This window comes from Botryllus schlosseri, chromosome 13 (genome assembly GCF_051294905.1).
Source record: "Botryllus schlosseri isolate E-star chromosome 13, Bs_hap1, whole genome shotgun sequence".
Taxonomy (NCBI): domain Eukaryota; kingdom Metazoa; phylum Chordata; class Ascidiacea; order Stolidobranchia; family Styelidae; genus Botryllus; species Botryllus schlosseri.
The window spans coordinates 1,130,904-1,149,141 of record NC_137248.1 but is presented as its reverse complement, the minus strand read 5'-3'; the positions used below and the strand labels follow the sequence as shown (position 1 = coordinate 1,149,141).

Below are 18,238 nucleotides of genomic sequence, written 5' to 3'. Positions count from 1 at the left end.
ACCAATTACACGACCCCTCTACGAAACAAAACAGAGGTCAAAAATCATCAAGACAAAAACATTTCTTCATGGACAGCATTACTGTGAACTTTCTTATTGAAGATGTTCATAGGTCATGCTCATTCTTTTACAAGATACATTCACAAGAGTTATGAAAAAGTTCAAAAGCACTAGAACAGAAACTGGAAATTTCAGGACAGTCATGTCGTCAAAGTATTTTTACAGCAATAGAATAATCCATCAATGTAGCGCAATATGTTTGAGATCGGAAGTACAAACACAGAAACACGAATCAAACTCTGGTGATCAAAATACTGTTCAGTAATGTGAACCAACTATAAAATATGACAACCAAGTACTTTCTAGCAGTCATTAGGTCAGGAGATGCTAGGTCATAGTACTTTTTAGAATCACGGTTTTGGCATGAGTCTAATAACAGACATTGGCAAGGTCCATCAATGAATCATAAGCGGTTTCATTATGAAAAAGAGATTCTCGGAGGTACAGAACTTGAAGATACAGTTGAATAATATATTCACATTGAAATAAACTAAAATACTAGTTGCTGTCAGCTTAATATATTCGGGTTTATTTCGATGTGAATGTTATTCAATTTATGAGAAAAAGAACAGGGCAAGACAAGACAAATATCTCGATTCCCAAGAAACTGGCACTTAGAAGGCAGAGTAGAAATATGATTGTGAATGCTCTATCTATTGTATAGATACACAGTTTTGCACAAAGCCGCAAGAACTAAAGTAAGCTTTAAACACGAGATGCTATTCAAAACGGGGAACGATTACGACTGCACAGAATGATTCAAAAACTCAAAATCAGAATCGAGCCTTAATTCTATTTAATTCTGAAGTCATGATCAACATACAGCAAATGAAATCGGTATAGTCGAAAAAAAAACTCACTATCTTTATTGTGATGGAAAACTGGCATTATATTCTTTGTGGCAGCGTGAAAGGTACGCATTTGAACTTTGATATCTTACATACTAGACTCAATGCCTGATACGTGATTCAGAATTGACCAGCATGCTGGCTATTCCATAAAATTGTTAGGTTGACTAAAAACACGCTGCACGCCAAATTTGATTCTTGCCAGCCTGTAGAAGCAAAGCTATTGGATTTCGAAAATTTCAAACTTATCATAAATAATAATGAACTCTAATTTTACCCACGCAGTTGTCAAGTTGTTTAAAAAAAATGATATATAGATCTACCCACCGTAAATACTATGATATCAAATCTAAAATGTAGGACATCAATAACTTGGCTTCTACAGGTTGAAATTTAGACCGATCAGATTTTTGTAGAATAAATTCAAAATTATCCCAACTCTGGAATTGTGCCAAATTTAGTGTGCATCATTATTTTAGCAAACCTCACAATTTTATCCAATAGCCAGAAAAATTTTTAAAAATCATTTTTTTGAACAGCCCTAATGCACGCACACGTCGTACAATCATGGCAATATCAAATGGCATGTAATGGATAAGCTGTTCAAATGAAGAGGCATGTGTCGATACTAGGTATACACGAAACCGATGTGTCAAAAGCAGTAACTAGGAATTGCACACAGTATAAATGATAATCAAAACATCACTATGTCAAATGAATTAACCCTGGACGCGTAATTATTTAAACAAGTCAAATTCGGATCCAACCACGATAACGACATTATATCCTGAAATAATTTCAACATGTCCATCGTATCATGACCGTGAGACGTTATAAATTTTGACAGCGTGCACAAATCTGTGGATGCTTTTCGTTCCCCAAAAAACATGGCATAGTTAGTAGGCCGAATCCCACAAATATTCGCTAAAACTCCTACGTAGACATCGTCAATATAAAGCAACGGTGTGGTAGGAACTTCTTGAAAGATCAGTCCGACAACATCCATTGATAGTACATATCCACCACCCGCGCAATAATCTGGATAATACACCCCTTTGTACACCCTCGCTGATACATAGTACTTTGAGGACAAATCACCATTGCGGATCGAGCCTAAATGCACAGGCCCTGCGTAGAACCCTTCATGCTTTTGCATTTTCAAATATGAAACAAGATTTCCGATATGGACAAACACATCGCTATCTGTCGTCATCCAGAATTTAGCAGTACGACAAAATTTTAGCGGCCATTTCAATTGGCTGACTATTTTCAGCGTCAAATTATGAAAATTTTCAATATATTCCTCTTGGATGATATCGCCGAAGCGAATATTTTCTTGCTCTATACGAGTTTGTATTTCTGGAGTATGACGTTCACTTTTGCCTACATTAAATAGCACAAGGACATCTGTGTTTTTTACTCCAAATTTTCTCCATTCTGTCACATTTCCCCAAGTTTTTCTTATACTTGAACGCCTTTCAAACTCATTAGAGTGTACTTTCACAAAAATCAATACCAGCGGACTTATTTTGGAACATAAATTTCCATTATTAACGACATAGTTAAGTTCATAGCGAGAATACGGAAACACATTGTCATCCGAACTAATATAAAGTTTTGTGTTTGTAGGTATGTTCAATATACGGAATAAAAAGCCTTTGACAGTAAAATACACAACTTTCATTGTGCGACAGTGTTGCAATAATCGATCAGTCATGAGTCCGTTATAGATAAGTAACATAAAAATAGCGCACACCACAAAAAGAGTCTTTTTGTTGCGATGCAAAGCGAAACAGTGCATCTTTTTGATATAAATCAGATTTAGTTGTGTTTGAAGAACATGAGACCAAACCAATTCAGTAACCAACAAAACGAAGCCACCGGAATCGTCAATGGAACGAGAAGAGCATAATAGCATACGCCGTTCCCGACAAGACAATCGTTGAGGAATTCCACGGTTGAATTTGAGTATATCCACGAGTGTGCTATCAACGCGGTCGAAATCAGCAAGATGGTTGATACAACAACGGCAAACTTCATCAGTGACTGATTTCAGCAATGTATCCGAATACTTGTTACCATCAGACAGGCAAGAGAATGAAACAATATCTCATATCATGATTTCATAATAAGATCACACATAGCTATAAGTTGAAAGAGAAAGTTAGGTTACTTTGATGAGAATATATAGAATCTAATTGAAAATTTGGCATGTCAGTAATCACATACCGTACATTGCAGAAATTAATGTCATGTTACAGGATTAGTGTCTAGGGGAGTGGTTCTCAACCGGGGTCCAGGGAGCATTTTCAGGGGGTCCGCGAAACCTTTATATTTGCAACAAATTTTCTAACTCATGCGATCATACCCAAAGGTTTCGTGGGAAGAGTTCCACGTTGTTGTTCTACATGTCTCCAACTATTTTTGTGGAAACGAATTTTAGGCACTCGTTCATATCAAACCGAAGACACGGCCTTTCAAGACACCGACACGTATTTCAAGTAATGCAGCTGCAGAATTCGCTTTGAAATTATAAAAGTCTCCATGATTTCTACATGTAGTATGACGTTATTCTCACTAACTCAAATTCACCCTCACTTACATCCATTCACCCTCCGACCCTCGGGAAGGGAAGTTATCACACGAATTTTGAGTGCTTATCCGATATATAACCCATAAAAATATAGTGTTCCCAATGACACCAACCATTAATGTAGCCTAATAAACATGTCGAAATTTATCATGGTCTTGTATATGCGTTCTACTGATCAGTCTATCTAATACAGATTAGCCGTGTTACAGAATCAACCCTAACTATGTTGGTTTTCTGGTTTGTCCTTAGTGATTGACTATATCAGTGGTCGGGAACATGTGGCTCGCGAGCCATATATGGCTCTTTTGGGTATAAGATATGGCTCTTTGCCACATATTTATTTTTGTGCCGAATTGAACAATATTGCAGCGAATTGTTGGTAAATTTTCATCACGGCCAGAATAATTATTCTCGCGGCAGTATAAACATGTCTTTGAGAGGTAAAGGCAATGCCGTCTTCTACGAGCCCCTCTTTTAAAAATCATCAAATTTAAGGTACTGTCACGCCGGCGGCCAATATCACTCGCAAATTCTACTCGAAATCTTGCATTGTGCGATTAATCAAAGAGCATAGCAGACATAGCGACCCCTATTGCAAAACACAGTTTTCAAATAGACATTGTCTCAAATTGTTGCTGTTTATCACTAGCCTGCAGTTAATATTTGAACAAGACATATCAACGTTGCACGATATTGAACTAAATTAGAACTAGAACTCATTTGGAGTTAAGCTGGGGTCCGTGATGACCCAAAACGGATCCGTGAAGACAAAAACTTCCGAGAACCACTGGTCTAGAGGGCGATTGAAGATGTAAAATCTACTTTGAAAATCTTTTACGAACAACATTCCGAGGAAAGATTCATTTCTGCGACAGTACAAAAAGTACCTACATTATTGAAATAAGAACATTAACTGGGACATCAGCCAAGCCAACAGTTATTATAAACCACCACCAGGCCGTTGAGAAGTGCAGAGATATCATCATCATCATCATCATTGGTTTATTAGCAATTTTATCAGTTCAATACACCACAAAAAATGCGATACAATGAAAAGAAAGGAAGATGTCGAAGCGACTTGGAGTTGTCTATGGAATCGGACACCCACCTTGGTCTAGGCGATGTAAAGAGGAGGCATGCACACTGAATGAAAGTAAAGAAGATTGTATAGAAAAAGGAAGCGACAAGAAATAGGGCGGCATGTCATGGGAAGCGAGATCGATAGGTCAGTCGTGGTCCGGTAATTATTTTTTCTTTTGACATAAGAATTAGATTATACAGCACAAACAATCAATGCAGCACAAAACATCCAACTGCATGCAATTGGAGCCAGATTTAATCACATAAAACTTACATTTCCCTGAAATCACTGATGCAGCAGGCTTATAAGACTTATTAAGACACCTGACTAGTGTCAGCCGAAAATATTCGGGTTCATTTCAATATGAATATACTATTTAATTGCTTATAAGACACTGGGACGAATTCATAAACTACGGTAACAATAAAAGAAGGAATATGGCGAAATAATACGTCATACTATAGAAATGAAATACGTTCCATTGGGTCATCCAAAATAAAAGGATATATGGTCAGTAAGTATATAAACCAGAACTCTGGTATACGCGATCCCTATACGTCACCGGGACCGGAATAAAGCGGAAATCGAGATATTTGTAGTATACCACAAGGTAGCGTCTACTGCAGCCCAATTCCTGCGTATTGGATACGCCTAGAACTTAAATGTCAGACGAAAATCCGCTTTCCACGCCATCAACACCACACCTATCGAAAGATCTGCCGTCGTAAGCCTCTCAAAACGTTATCCCTGATCGAACGATCTCGTGGACACGCCTACAACACTCCTACGACAGAGAGTGCTTGGGGCATTCGCCGGCCGGCATTTGTATGAATATTCTAGAAACTCAATTTTACGCATGAATCCCACATCCATGCCAACAATGTGAAACTATAGATAACAAACCTAGTTAGAAGCAATATCATATTTCCATAGATTAGTAAAAATGAGTCTCAACGACACTACGCTGGCGGCGCGGGTTCAAATCGTGAAGTCGGAGATTTCCTTGGGCTCGACCCGCTTCCCTTGTGTCAAAAGAAGTCCAGAGAAAGACCCTATGAAGAACGGAAAACAACAAATATAACGAACAAGAGCATGGGAGAACTGTCTAAAGAATTGCAGACGCGAAAAGATCAACATGAAGAATTGGTAAATCGCACATTTCGCCTCGGTGGATGGTCGTCTCGGCTTCCTCCTATCTGCTCATTACATCGCATTATGTCTTGTATACCGCATTGTACATTGTGTGTGTCTTGATCAGATGAAAATATATATTCTGACGATTACGACGATGCTTGACTGAACTGAATTGCTGCTGACACAATAGCAATTTCTCATCGATCGACTTGTCGTGGCCGTGAAGTAATATGATAGCTGTTCTGCGTCCAACGGAAAAGGGGAATTTGATGACTTAGCAGTGGTTGAATGAATACATGCCTCGTAGACGGCTGTTTGACCGTATCGATCGGATGTAAGTAATTCAGACTTGTTCAGTCAGTTCTTTGGTTCAGATGTAGTTAATTTACGGCCAACGTGACTACTATTTTTGGTAGTTCCAGTTCTAGTTGCGGATATTGAAAAGTGAGTTGTTCTACTTCAAGTTGCGCATTTAAAAAATAAACTGCCAAACAACTCTAGTTAGAGAAAACGTGTCGTCGTTTGGCGTAAATCGTGATACCAGCGTTCTGCTGTGCGATATGTTCCTGCAGCAGGCAGCTATTGCTAGCTCAGAATCATCACTACTAACAATGGCATAGCCATGGGTGGATTTTGGGGTCGAAACACTCGAAACCCGTCCCATTTCAAAGTTGAAAGCCCGCCCTTTTGATCTCCAATATTTCTCAGTTCCTTTTACATTCAGTAATTCGTATTATTGATCAGTATTGGTCAGTTGTGTTTTAGTTAGCTAGTTGCGGATTTTTAAAGGTTGTTGGTTTTAGTTTTAGTTGCTATTTTTGTAAATTTTGTAGTTCTTGCTCTAGGTACACAGCTACACATGTCGAAAAACCAGCAGTTTGTACAAGTCGGCTTGGTAAGCCGGTATATTTTTCATGTTTACTTGACCGTATCATAGAAAATGTGACGCTCCGCTTGTTGTGTGCGTACGTGTGAAGCAATCTCAAAACATTTTAGAAGCATTTCGCGTTTTGCATGGAATCCATTAAAGTTCCGCCGTCGGAGGGGTCGCCGCTGAAGGATCCGAAAGTAACGGCCGTAAAGATGGATAATCAGGCCAACGGTAGGTCGCTAAAATGTATTTCATTTTTATTTCTTTTCATCGACTGTGCGTGCATGCCTCTTCTCTTATTTACATGTTCCACATATAAAGCCATATGTTCTTGAACTTTTGTATCGCGGACCCCTTCAAGTCTTGATACCAGATGCGTGTACCCCCAAAATTTCGGAGGGCGTTGACTAACGAAAGGTCATCACTAGGGCGATTTTTTTACCTATGAAATGAAAATTCTAACATTTTTTTACCTTAAAAATCTATATTTTGACCAAGTTTGACCTAACGTATGCAAATTAGGTGTTTTCCCATATAATGTTAGAATTGTACCTACTAGTTATCTTCATTTCTCGTTGGAACTGTCTGTCCTTGACCTTAAGAAGTACGGTAGTTTAACCTGAAAAAAAATGCCTCTGAAACTGAAATTGGTAAATTTTCGAATGAAAAAACTTGATTTTAACGAAATCTGGCCGTATGAAGAATTCCAGTAGTTACATTACGCATCATGGCAGAAATAATTACAAAATTTTGTAGTACGGTATAACGAAAAATACTTTCCTACATTCTCGGGTAGAAAGTGTCTGTCCTTACTAAGTAGCTTGCCAAGAATGGATAGAGAAAGCATTTCAACAGCATCAATTGTTGGCTGACAGCACTGAAGTTGTGTGTACTCTACTGGTGACAAACCTTGTTGCTTCATTCTGGCAATTGTGTATACATCACAATTTTTCATAATGTGCTTCTTCATAATAGAACCATGCAATGCCCACGCAGTCTTGTTTCAGTTGGGATATTGCGATACGTTGAGCATAATGTCAACCTATTTGTTTCATTTGAATGTTTATGATTCACAATGAGCAGACAATGAATGGGCCGTCTACAGCGGTAGGCCTATAAAGTAGGCTACAAGCTGTATAATGTCAAATGATGAGTTCACCGACAGTGCAATATCTACGATACAAACGAAATGCGGGTTGCAAAAAAGTTTTAACTTTGTAAACAATTCTGACATTTGACCTAACGCTGCAATTTCGACTCAATTTTGACTTTTTTTGACATGTCAAAAAATCGCCTTAGTCATCACTTTTACCTAATTACGATTTATCTTACATCCATTCACCCTCCGACCCTCGGGAAGGGAAGTTATCACACGAATTTTGAGTGCTTATCCGATATATAACCCATAAAAATATAGTGTTCCCAATGACACCAACCATTAATGTAGCCTAATAAACATGTCGAAATTTATCATGGTCTTGTATATGCGTTCTACTGATCAGTCTATCTAATACAGATTAGCCGTGTTACAGAATCAACCCTAACTATGTTGGTTTTCTGGTTTGTCCTTAGTGATTGACTATATCAGTGGTCGGGAACATGTGGCTCGCGAGCCATATATGGCTCTTTTGGGTATAAGATATGGCTCTTTGCCAAATATTTATTTTTGTGCCGAATTGAACAATATTGCAGCGAATTGTTGGTAAATTTTCATCACGGCCAGAATAATTATTCTCGCGGCAGTATAAACATGTCTTTGAGAGGTAAAGGCAATGCCGTCTTCTACGAGCCCCTCTTTTAAAAATCATCAAATTTAAGGTACTGTCACGCCGGCGGCCAATATCACTCGCAAATTCTACTCGAAATCTTGCATTGTGCGATTAATCAAAGAGCATAGCAGACATAGCGACCCCTATTGCAAAACACAGTTTTCAAATAGACATTGTCTTCCTGATCTACGGCGAGAAATGAACTGTTGTGGATGTGACATTCACAATTACAAACTCGAATTACAAACAACGCCATAGCTATCCACGTTCTTGATTGATAAGTATAGCTCTGTGTAGTACCAGCGGTAAAATGTATGCGTGTAGCGCGATGTTATGTTACCGCCGAATACTTTGAGAATTGAGATGTCGATAAGTATTTAGATTTTTGGAATCAGTGTGACAGTCACATTCGATTAATATCAGTTATAATAAATTCTATACTACTCATGATGATTTGCGTTATCAATGGTGAAGCTTGCATGGCCTATCTGTGCCTTACCTCTCTTTTCGACCTTTATTTCGAACAATAAATACCAGTTTTTACAGAGAAAATATGGCGCACACGAGCAATCCCATGTAGTGGGATCGAATTAGTGCTACCATGACGTCACTAATTTTCAATTGTGACGTAACAGTTGATTGGCATATATGGCTCTTTGAGAGTTGAGGTGGAAAGAATAGGGCCAATATGGCTCTTCGGACGAAAAAGGTTCCCGACCACTGGACTATATATTGGTCCTGGATCATCCGACAGTACGCTAACTACCTATGTTATCCTATATTTCTTCCCATCCAGTGTGCATGCTTCTTCCTTACATCAGCTAGGGACCGAATTCAGTGTCTGACTATATACTCCCGAGTCGTTTCGACACCTTCCTGTTTTCATGTATCGCAGTCTTGTGGTGTTTTGAAATGATGATAATATTAGGTACCTTCATGATTGAGATCAACCGGAGGAATTGGGTCCTAACCCCGTTCCCCCAAAAGACTAGGATGAATGAAACTTGATTCGATTTTTTTGGATATGAATCCTACACCCACAGTATGTTAGATAATATATTCATATTGAAATATACCCAAACATTTTTGGCTAACACTCCGAATACTGGAGAAGTCGATCAATATTTCGGTATTCGGAATCAGTGCGACAATAACATTCGATTAATATCAGTGATTATAAATTCTAAGCCAGTTTTTCTTAAAGTATGGGTCGCGACCCAAACATAGGTCGCGAAGGATATAAATTTGGGTCGCGACGGTACCAGAGCGGTCCTTTAATATGTATGTAATATTATTTGAGGTCATTGCAACAACAAAATATGTTCGCTTTTCGCGCGATTTACTGTAGTTGGTTTGAGCATATCAGAGGTCACTGAGTTTGGTACCACGGCCAATAAGCGAGACATGCGGAGAAGTCGCCACCACAACATGACTTGATCATGAAAATGTGCCGACCTTTGTATTAAACAAATTGGTTTGAATTCATGTTAAGATTTTTTCAACATTGGTTTCTCTGGAAAACACCGTCGGAGACCTGTGACGCTTTAGTGTAGAGTTGTACAACGAGCGGTTGCCGGTTTATGAGGCCAAAACCCGTCCACGCTTGGACACATGAATATATGGCGTTGGGCCAACATACGGCTGGGCAAAGTGCGGTGCCAAAAAGTTCGGTGGCGATAATTGACCGTCGCTGGGTGGCCAAACCCTTCGTTATTGATATAATTGGTCGGCACCCAAATGCATTCATTTTGGTGTGTGTTGCTTGGGTCGCGAGATACCACTAAAAGTCAGATTTGGGTCGCGGTCTAAAAAGTATAAGAACCACTGTTCTAAGCTATTTACGATGAGTTGCGCATGAACATCAATAGAAAATACCAATAATCATTGAAGGTTTCAAAGCATTTACTACTGTAGTGACCATGTTTGGCTCCACCTAGGCATGTGAGCGGAGAAAATATGGCGCACGCATGTATTAGTGAATAGCCTGCGTCACGCAATTAATTGTGACGTAATAGTTGATTGACATTTATGGCTCCTTGGGATTTAAATTTGAAAATATTGGGTCAATATTGCTCTTTGGCCCAAAAAGGTTCCCGACCACTGAATTATTGTAATGTTTTATATTTTGTGAATCTAATTTGGAAAAACATTGAGTCGCTATAATTATAATTCGAATTATAATGCTACTCAAGTAGAATAGTTGTCGAGGTGTCGACATTGATGAAATAGACACACCCGTTATGGACCCCGCCCGAATATCAAATATGATCTCGAGGAAATTTGGTACAAACGTAGCTTGCGTGTCGGCGCATATTGTGCGAGTGTCGAAACTTGATAGGCCTACCATGCATAAAATACGTGGACTGTCCTGGATATTATAGAAATGTCACAGTGTGATACATCTGTTCCATATAAGTTACGTTATAAAGTGCTTTAGATGGTAAAATTTTATTTATGACCATAAATAAGGCTACCGGTACTGAATTGGCGGACCTTGTAAGTCTTGGATCCGTACCTTATCTGTTACAGTATTTGCAAAGGCTTTTAACAAAACCAAATCCATCATCGTCGATTTGCAAAGTCAAAGTGCAGTGTTTGGGTACCTACTTGAAGCTGTTAACGTTTTCGAACCGGACTTTATTAAGAATGGATTTCGCATTTGTATGGCCAGGTGAAAACCATCACCGCCGTCTTCAATTTGCTCTCACCACTTTAGAACCAAGATTTTAAAGAATTAGCAAGTGTAAAAAGATGTGAATTTTCCCACTACCTGTGGCTAACACAACAATAGATACGTTTCGCTTATTGCTTTTGCTACTACTGATTTACAGGATTTTGTATACAGTTGCATCGTATTGCATTTGAATGACCTTGAATTTTTCCATATGAGTTATAGTAGGGTTACCATATTTTGGAAATCTGAAAAGAGGTCACTTTTTCAAAATCTTCAAACGTGCAAGACCGTAGGAAAATCGAGAAAAAATATTAAATTTTTCCCACTTTGTGGTCGGTTGACTAAAAAAAGGGTCAACTTTCTGGCTCAGGTCCCAGAATACAGTTTTTCTTTCACGTTATCAGTTGGTTGGTTCACTAAAAAAAAGGTCAACATTCCGGCCAAGCTCCCGAAATACGCGTCGGAGCGTTACGTCTGTGCTGATTTACTCTGTCCATGTCGATTTTGCCATATATTTAACCAAAATTCTACAAAAGAGGACATTTGGTCGTCCTCCGAAGACGCTTTTAAAAAAGTCAAAAAAGAGGACAAATCCTCTTAAAAGAGGGCGTATGTTAACCCTAAGTTATAGCAAACATTTATTTAAATATGATGAGTAGCAATGTTGTAAGGTTTCTGGCCAACTTCCCTAATTTGTGATCACAAGACTGCCATTCGATTTGTTTGCGAAAGAAACGCAACAGAAATAGATCGAGGTTAATAAAATCATACGAGGATGATCTTTCAGACACATTTTGAGAGAATTTACTTTTTGTGTAGTTTTCATTTTCTTTCGATCGTATCTTAGGCGTGGTTCGTGGCCGAAAGAATATGGAGATTTTGCGAAGCCTTGATTTTCACAAAGTTTGAGAAACGGACGGGGGCTACTTTGATTCCACAGCAACGATATAATAACAATTATATCGGCGAATATGATGTCACTGACATGAAAATTTTCATCATGGAGTACAATGTTATTTTGAATTTTTTACTGGTTGTTGACGATTACCCCTGATGAGTGATGAGTATCGGCGGTAAATATTCGGTTTATTTCAATATGAGTATAATATCCAATTGTACACCGATGAGTTCCTTGAAATGTCACATAATAGAACTTGTAAATGTTTGTTTTTCAGCAAAACTGAAATACTTGTGTCTCTTCCTGTTGGTTCTTCAAAACACGGCGGTGATCTTGCTAATGCGTCATGCCCGGACGAGAGACATTCCGCAGTTCTTTGCCGCGAGCGCGGTCGTCATGTCGGAACTCGTCAAACTCATTGTTTGTCTCATCAAAGTCTTCCACGAGCATTCATGTAAGTTTTCGAGTGATGGCATTTTGAAAATTTTTCAACTTGATATAAGGATACATTTTGTCAGTTCCTACCTGTAGAAAATGATACTAGCAATATCTCAAGTGGTTATAAATTTAGATTCCTTCTTGTTAACAGTTTCAGGTTTTTATTCAAAACTAGACCTGTAGTACTGATATTTTTGTAAGACAAGTCCAAGTCAGTGAGTAGAGGGTCGAGTCCGAGTCATGAGTATTGTGACTCAAGCCCAAGCCATTGCGTTCAATGTTAGGTTTTGAGTTCAACGCGGTTCAACCCACATTTTTCAACTACCCTCGATTGATATAGAATGGCTCACATTCATAGTATCGTAATTTTCCTCAGTCCTAACAGTTTCTAGCCCTATTTTCCAAGTATCGGGAATTTTAGGGGTAATATCAATCATGTGGAGACGTTACTAATCTTCGAAGTTTCAATAAAATGTCTGTCTTCGCCTTCCTAAGTCTCTAGTTATATGACTTGGTTCGAGTCACGCACACGACTCGAGTACAAGTCTAGTCGATACACAAATTGACTCAAGTCGAGTCATTTTACCCATTTGAAGAAATGAGTCAAGTCAAGTCATCAAAAAATCGTGACTCAAGTTATTACAACCCTGCATTGAAATCATTCCAATTTTTGAATTGATTGAAAAAGTTCTACAAAAATGTTCCAAATTTTACTGTTAATCCCATGAAATTGTTAAGTTGCATCAAAGAACGATGCTTAACAATTTTTGCTCACTTCCAACCGGTATAAGTTTAGATAATGTAGTTGAAAGTTTGGTATTTGCAAAAATAGCATGACGGTGGGTAATCCCAGAATTATGAATGAAAAACTCTAACAACTTCACTTCAACGGATTGAAACTGCGTCAAATTTGTTCTGCACCGTTTTTGCAGACAACTCGATAAATTCATGGGCTTGACAGTAAAATATGAATTTTTTTTAGCATGAATTCAAAAAAATCAATTGGCTTTGCGTCGGTTTCTCCTGGTCGGAATTGAGCCAAATTTGGTGTGCAGCGTTTTTTTAGGCAACCTAAAAATGTAATCAGTGAATCCCCGGAATCCGAAACAAAACCTATTGCACAGTGATAAATTGCCATGTCAATTCACAATCACTCAACTAATTAGCCTGGAGGCATGTTGTATCTGGACAAACTGGATTGCCAACTTGCTATTAATCTGGAATGCGTGTTGCAAATTTCTTCCACTTGTAATGTTTAGATTCCAATTTTCACATTTGATGATCTTCAAATAAAACATCAATACCGTAAACCGGGGTAACTTTGGACTTAAGGGTAACTTTGGACACTAAGCAGTAAAAGATTTAAATGGTTATTGATGGAAAAGGGTCGCCGCTGGAGGTCCAATTCTTTTTCATGAGGCATCAGTACCACAAGTAGTCTCAATAGAAGGTGGATTCGTTTCACTAGAAGATAAATTTGACCCAACATTGATAAATTAATGGCTGGGGGTCAAATTCTTCAAAATTAATGGTCATTAAACTTCTTACAACCAAACATAGATAGCATGTGATTCATAGATTGAAAACTTGGCAGCAGATACCTCTAAGCAGGCTTAATCCATGGCAAAAATCTCAGTGGGCTCACCCTTAGATCAATACAGGAAAATGTGATGTCCAAAGTTACCCCGTCAATTTTATCAGAATGGGGTAACTTTGGACAGTGGAAAATGTGATATTTAGAGCTCTGGAAAGTGGCTGCTTCATCTGTGTCAAAGTGTATGGTCAACTATATTCCTTATCACCGGCCACATGGCTTTTTAAAATGGAATGAGAAGGTTAATAAATTAGGAGTTTGCGAAAATATGAAAAAATGGGTAGGCAATGAGCTCAGAGATTGTAATCGGGTGTAAGCTACTTCAAAAATTTATCACACTCCTAAAGATGCACCAGCTGGATATGGGATATCGTAAATTACGACAAATATGTCCATCAGAGGACATAGGAAAGGGAAAGTGTATCGTTTAAAGAACAGTAATATATTTGAAATCGGCAATAAATCACGGTAACATGTTTAATGTTTTTGTTGATTGCTGACACTGCCAGTGGGATACCCCTTATCACCATATGTTATTTATAAGTCCCAATTGGCGAAGGCATGAGGGAAAATTGAGACAAGAGATGAATAAGAGGGCATTAGCCTTCATAAACTACCTAATTTTTTTATTTTTTTGGGGGGGTGGATTAGGAAAAAATCATGCAATAGGCCAGAAATATACTATTTTGTTTCAGTTTTAGCCACTGCTCTCATCAACTCTTACCAAATAAGCCTCATTTACGAGGTTTCATTAACAATTGAGTGTAAAGGCATACAAAAAACTGCATTGTCCAAAGTTACCCCACATGCAGGGCTAACTTTGGACACGGATAATTTACAAAAATAAGGTACTTATTTATGACCATGAAGATTTTGGATTAGTTAATTCTAATCTTTGCTCCATGACCCTAAAAAACACAAAACTTGCCTCCCCTACACCCTAGCATTTCCGAGATACAAAGCGGAATTGTTGAAAATTGTCCAAAGTTACCCCGGTTTACGGTACCGTATTTGGGCTGTTCAAAAATAACTTTTTTCAAATTTTACTGGCTACTTGTTGAACTCGATAGGATGTCTAAAAATAATGCGCACCAAATTTGGCTCAATTCCAGCCTGCAGTAGCACTGCTGTGAGAGGAAAAAAATTTGGATATGTCAATTACAAATGAAAGCGTTACGGTACCCCATGAAATGGTTAGGTTGTCTATTAAAACGATGCATAATAAATTCGACAGGCAGAAGTGAAGTTTTGTTCTCAGAAATTTTGGTAGTATTAACGGTAGGAAAATTTCATGAGATCATTTCTCAGATTTGTAAAAGTTATTTTTTCATTTTTCAGTTAACGTCAAGGCGTTCTGTTCTTTCCTGAACGAGAACATTGTCCAGCAACCCATCGACACTCTCATGTTGGCGGTACCTTCCATCGTTTACACGATACAGAATAATCTACTGTACGTGGCCTTGTCAAACTTACCAGCGGCCACATATCAGGTATGTTCAACAATCCATATATAACATATTTGAAGAGTTTCTTTGAGCTACATAACTTCAATACAAAATTGAACGACATATTGATATTGAAACCTGAATATTTTCGGCTGACACTTGTCAGGACTCAACCTATCAACCTAGTTTGTGCCAACAGGAGTTCATGTGCCATTTAAAAATTGTGCATTGAGCTCAAAGTGCTTCTTCGCCCTGATTACCGGTATTTGAAATTTCATGCAGTTGACGTCGTATTTGGTGATACGATTGTTGATATACAATGTTGTTTCCAATTCTCTACTAGTTGCTGAAGATTACCCCTGATGAGTGAGTGTCAGCCGAAAATATTCATGTTTATTTCAATAGAGTATACCCTTCAAATTTTTTTTAATGCGCAACTAGAACCACTCGCATTTAAAAATCCACAAGTAGAACTACTCACTAAGTCTTTGTGCCATCAAATTGTCAGTATGACAAAAAGATGACATTCTCAATTGCAGGTTACTTATCAGCTGAAGATCTTGACGACGGCCATGTTCATGGTGGTGATGTTGGGGAAAACCTTGTCCAAAACGCAGTGGATATCCATGGTCCTGCTGTTCTTCGGAGTAGCGATTGTGCAAGTGAGGTTTCGATTGTGTGATTGTATAAAATATTCATTAACTGTAGCGCTTTGCCTGAGATTGCTGCTGCAGAACAAGTTTCTGTCTAGGTTTGGACTAATTTATGTCCGATACAAATACTTGTTTGAGGACTGGTGTAGTTATGTGAAAGATTCTTACATGTGGAATCATGTAAAGCCATGTGCCAGCACCTTGGTCATAGACCGAATTCTGCATTTGCGATGTAGATTTTTATGTGTGTGAACCCATGTAGGTAGGCCTAGTTTTGCTCTAAAAACTGTAGACTGTTACTAATTTGACAAAAAGGTGTAGCTATCATTCACCGTAGGATAATTTAGAAAAGGTGAAATTTTCTAGTTGTAGCCCAATTGTATATTGTACTGATATGAACTAAACTTGCTTTTGTTGTATTTTCGAAAAAATTGCGTAGCTACAATTCCCGTCTAATTTACAAGAGCTGAAAATTTTCCATATCTGGTTGAAGATTTCTTTTCAGACATAGCCATAAACTGAACTTGATTTGTCATATTTTTTTCCAATTCGTAACTTCAGTAGATTTCAGAACACCTTAATTCTAATTTTAATCTGATTTGGCAAAACTAATTCTAAAACTGAAAAATTACTGGTTGTCCAGCTCCGTAATTATTGAGTTTCAAATTTTGCGCTGCAATTTGTGCATGCTGACCCTGTATTCTGAATCCTAACCAGGTACAAACTCAGACCGGCGGATCCTCTGAAAAGAACTCGGAGCAACAGAACCCTTTAATCGGATTAGCGGCCGTCGTTGTGTCCTGTCTGTCTTCCGGGTTCGCTGGAGTCTACTTTGAGAAGATACTCAAACATTCGAAAGGCTCGATATGGCTCAGGAACGTCCAAATGTCCATGTTCGGAATCATAGCCGGTATGTTCGGTCTGTACGCTTCCAACTGGACGGCCGTCACTACTAAGGGAATGTTTTACGGATATGATTTCGAAGTATGGTCGATTGTGCTTGTGTTTGCGTTGGGCGGGTTGCTGGTGGCGATGGTTATTAAGTACGCCGATAATATCTTGAAAGGTTTCGCGACTTCAATCTCAATCGTGCTGTCCACTGTTATATCGATATTTTGGATGAATTTCCAGTTGACTTGGGTGTTTGTAAGCGGTGCGGCTTTGGTAATTGTAGCAGTTTATCTATACAGTTTGCCGGCACCTAAACCTGTGACTACGCAGAACAGCAAAGCTTGAACCTGTTGTATGCGGAATGCAGTCTTCAGGGCTGGGCAAACTTCTGATCTGAGTGATAGTATACATAAATATGTCATTTAAAGTAACGTGGGTTGCTTTGTGTTCTGCGACACGACCAATCGAGATATCAATGCTCCCGCATTGGAATATAATTCTTGGAATATAGTATGGCAACGATAATTCTTGTTGATAATTTCAACACTACAAAGTTAACAGCGTATCAATTCACATTCAAGGAATCATTGCGCCCAGCCTCCGCTGAATAGATTTTAAATGCTCCTGCTGCTATGCTTTTTAATATGATGCAGTTTGTTCAGATCTGCAGTTTTATAGCTGGCAAAGTGTGTCGCACCGTTTGATATTTATTCCAATTTCTTTTCAATTGTACACAGTTCTATAACGTATTACTGACCAAAGGCTACGATGACGTTACGTGTGAAATTTGCTGCTATAAAAACGTCGGATTTGTCGAGGAATCGTTCACTGTTAGCGTCTGGTAATTTTGCTATATCAATTTTTACGTGTGCAGTAAGTAGATATTTATCCTTGCCTTCCTCCATTTAACCTTCCTCCATTTAATCGCAAGCTCTGTAGTTGTAGCGACGTAGATACCGGGTTGATGTGGGTTAGCCGCCAATTCCGTCCATGACTACGACACTACATTTTTTAACAGCGATGTTTTTTGCATGTTAGGGTTGTTCAATAATAACTCTTTTCTAAAAATAAATTTTACTGGGTATTTGCTAAAGTCCCTGAAGTTATTGTAGAAAAAAAATTTGAGTTTGGAAAGTTATGTGGAAAACCACGTAGGAATTTTCAATTATTGTTGAACAACCCTTATTGCACATACTGGAATCTATATACTACTATATATATATGATTATGTGAGCCATTGGTATTTCAAATATAATATGTGCCGCATATTACCGTGTTTGAGTGCTCGC

At 38.4% G+C, this 18,238-nt stretch overlaps 2 protein-coding genes across 2 annotated transcripts; one reads left to right on the top strand and one right to left on the bottom strand.

The window, feature by feature from the left end:
- Positions 1–17: 17 nt before the first annotated feature.
- On the bottom strand, positions 18–5,462 carry LOC145453356 (lactosylceramide 1,3-N-acetyl-beta-D-glucosaminyltransferase-like). Its single transcript, XM_080331323.1, has one exon. The coding sequence runs from the start codon at positions 2,824–2,826 to the stop codon at positions 1,603–1,605; it is 1,224 nt and encodes a 407-aa protein (XP_080187449.1). The 5' UTR covers positions 2,827–5,462; the 3' UTR covers positions 18–1,602.
- Positions 5,463–6,010: 548 nt separating this feature from the next.
- LOC145453358 (UDP-galactose translocator-like) lies at positions 6,011–18,217 on the top strand. Its single transcript, XM_080331325.1, has 6 exons — positions 6,011–6,160; positions 6,713–6,818; positions 12,206–12,382; positions 15,299–15,450; positions 15,945–16,067; positions 16,776–18,217. Exons 2-6 carry the CDS (start codon positions 6,731–6,733, stop codon positions 17,292–17,294), a joined length of 1,059 nt encoding a protein of 352 aa, XP_080187451.1. The 5' UTR covers positions 6,011–6,160; positions 6,713–6,730; the 3' UTR covers positions 17,295–18,217.
- The last annotated feature ends 21 nt before the right edge of the window (positions 18,218–18,238 follow it).

Bases quoted from the DNA above. Each gene is read 5' to 3' on its own strand.
- LOC145453356 (XM_080331323.1), bottom strand. From the start codon at position 2,826: ATGCTATTATGCTCTTCTCGTTCCATTGACGATTCCGGTGGCTTCGTT.
- LOC145453358 (XM_080331325.1), top strand. From the start codon at position 6,731: ATGGAATCCATTAAAGTTCCGCCGTCGGAGGGGTCGCCGCTGAAGGAT. The intron at 6,819-12,205 runs GTAGGTCGCTAA...TTTGTTTTTCAG, and splicing joins GATGGATAATCAGGCCAACG to CAAAACTGAAATACTTGTGT. The intron at 16,068-16,775 runs GTGAGGTTTCGA...AATCCTAACCAG, and splicing joins TCGGAGTAGCGATTGTGCAA to GTACAAACTCAGACCGGCGG.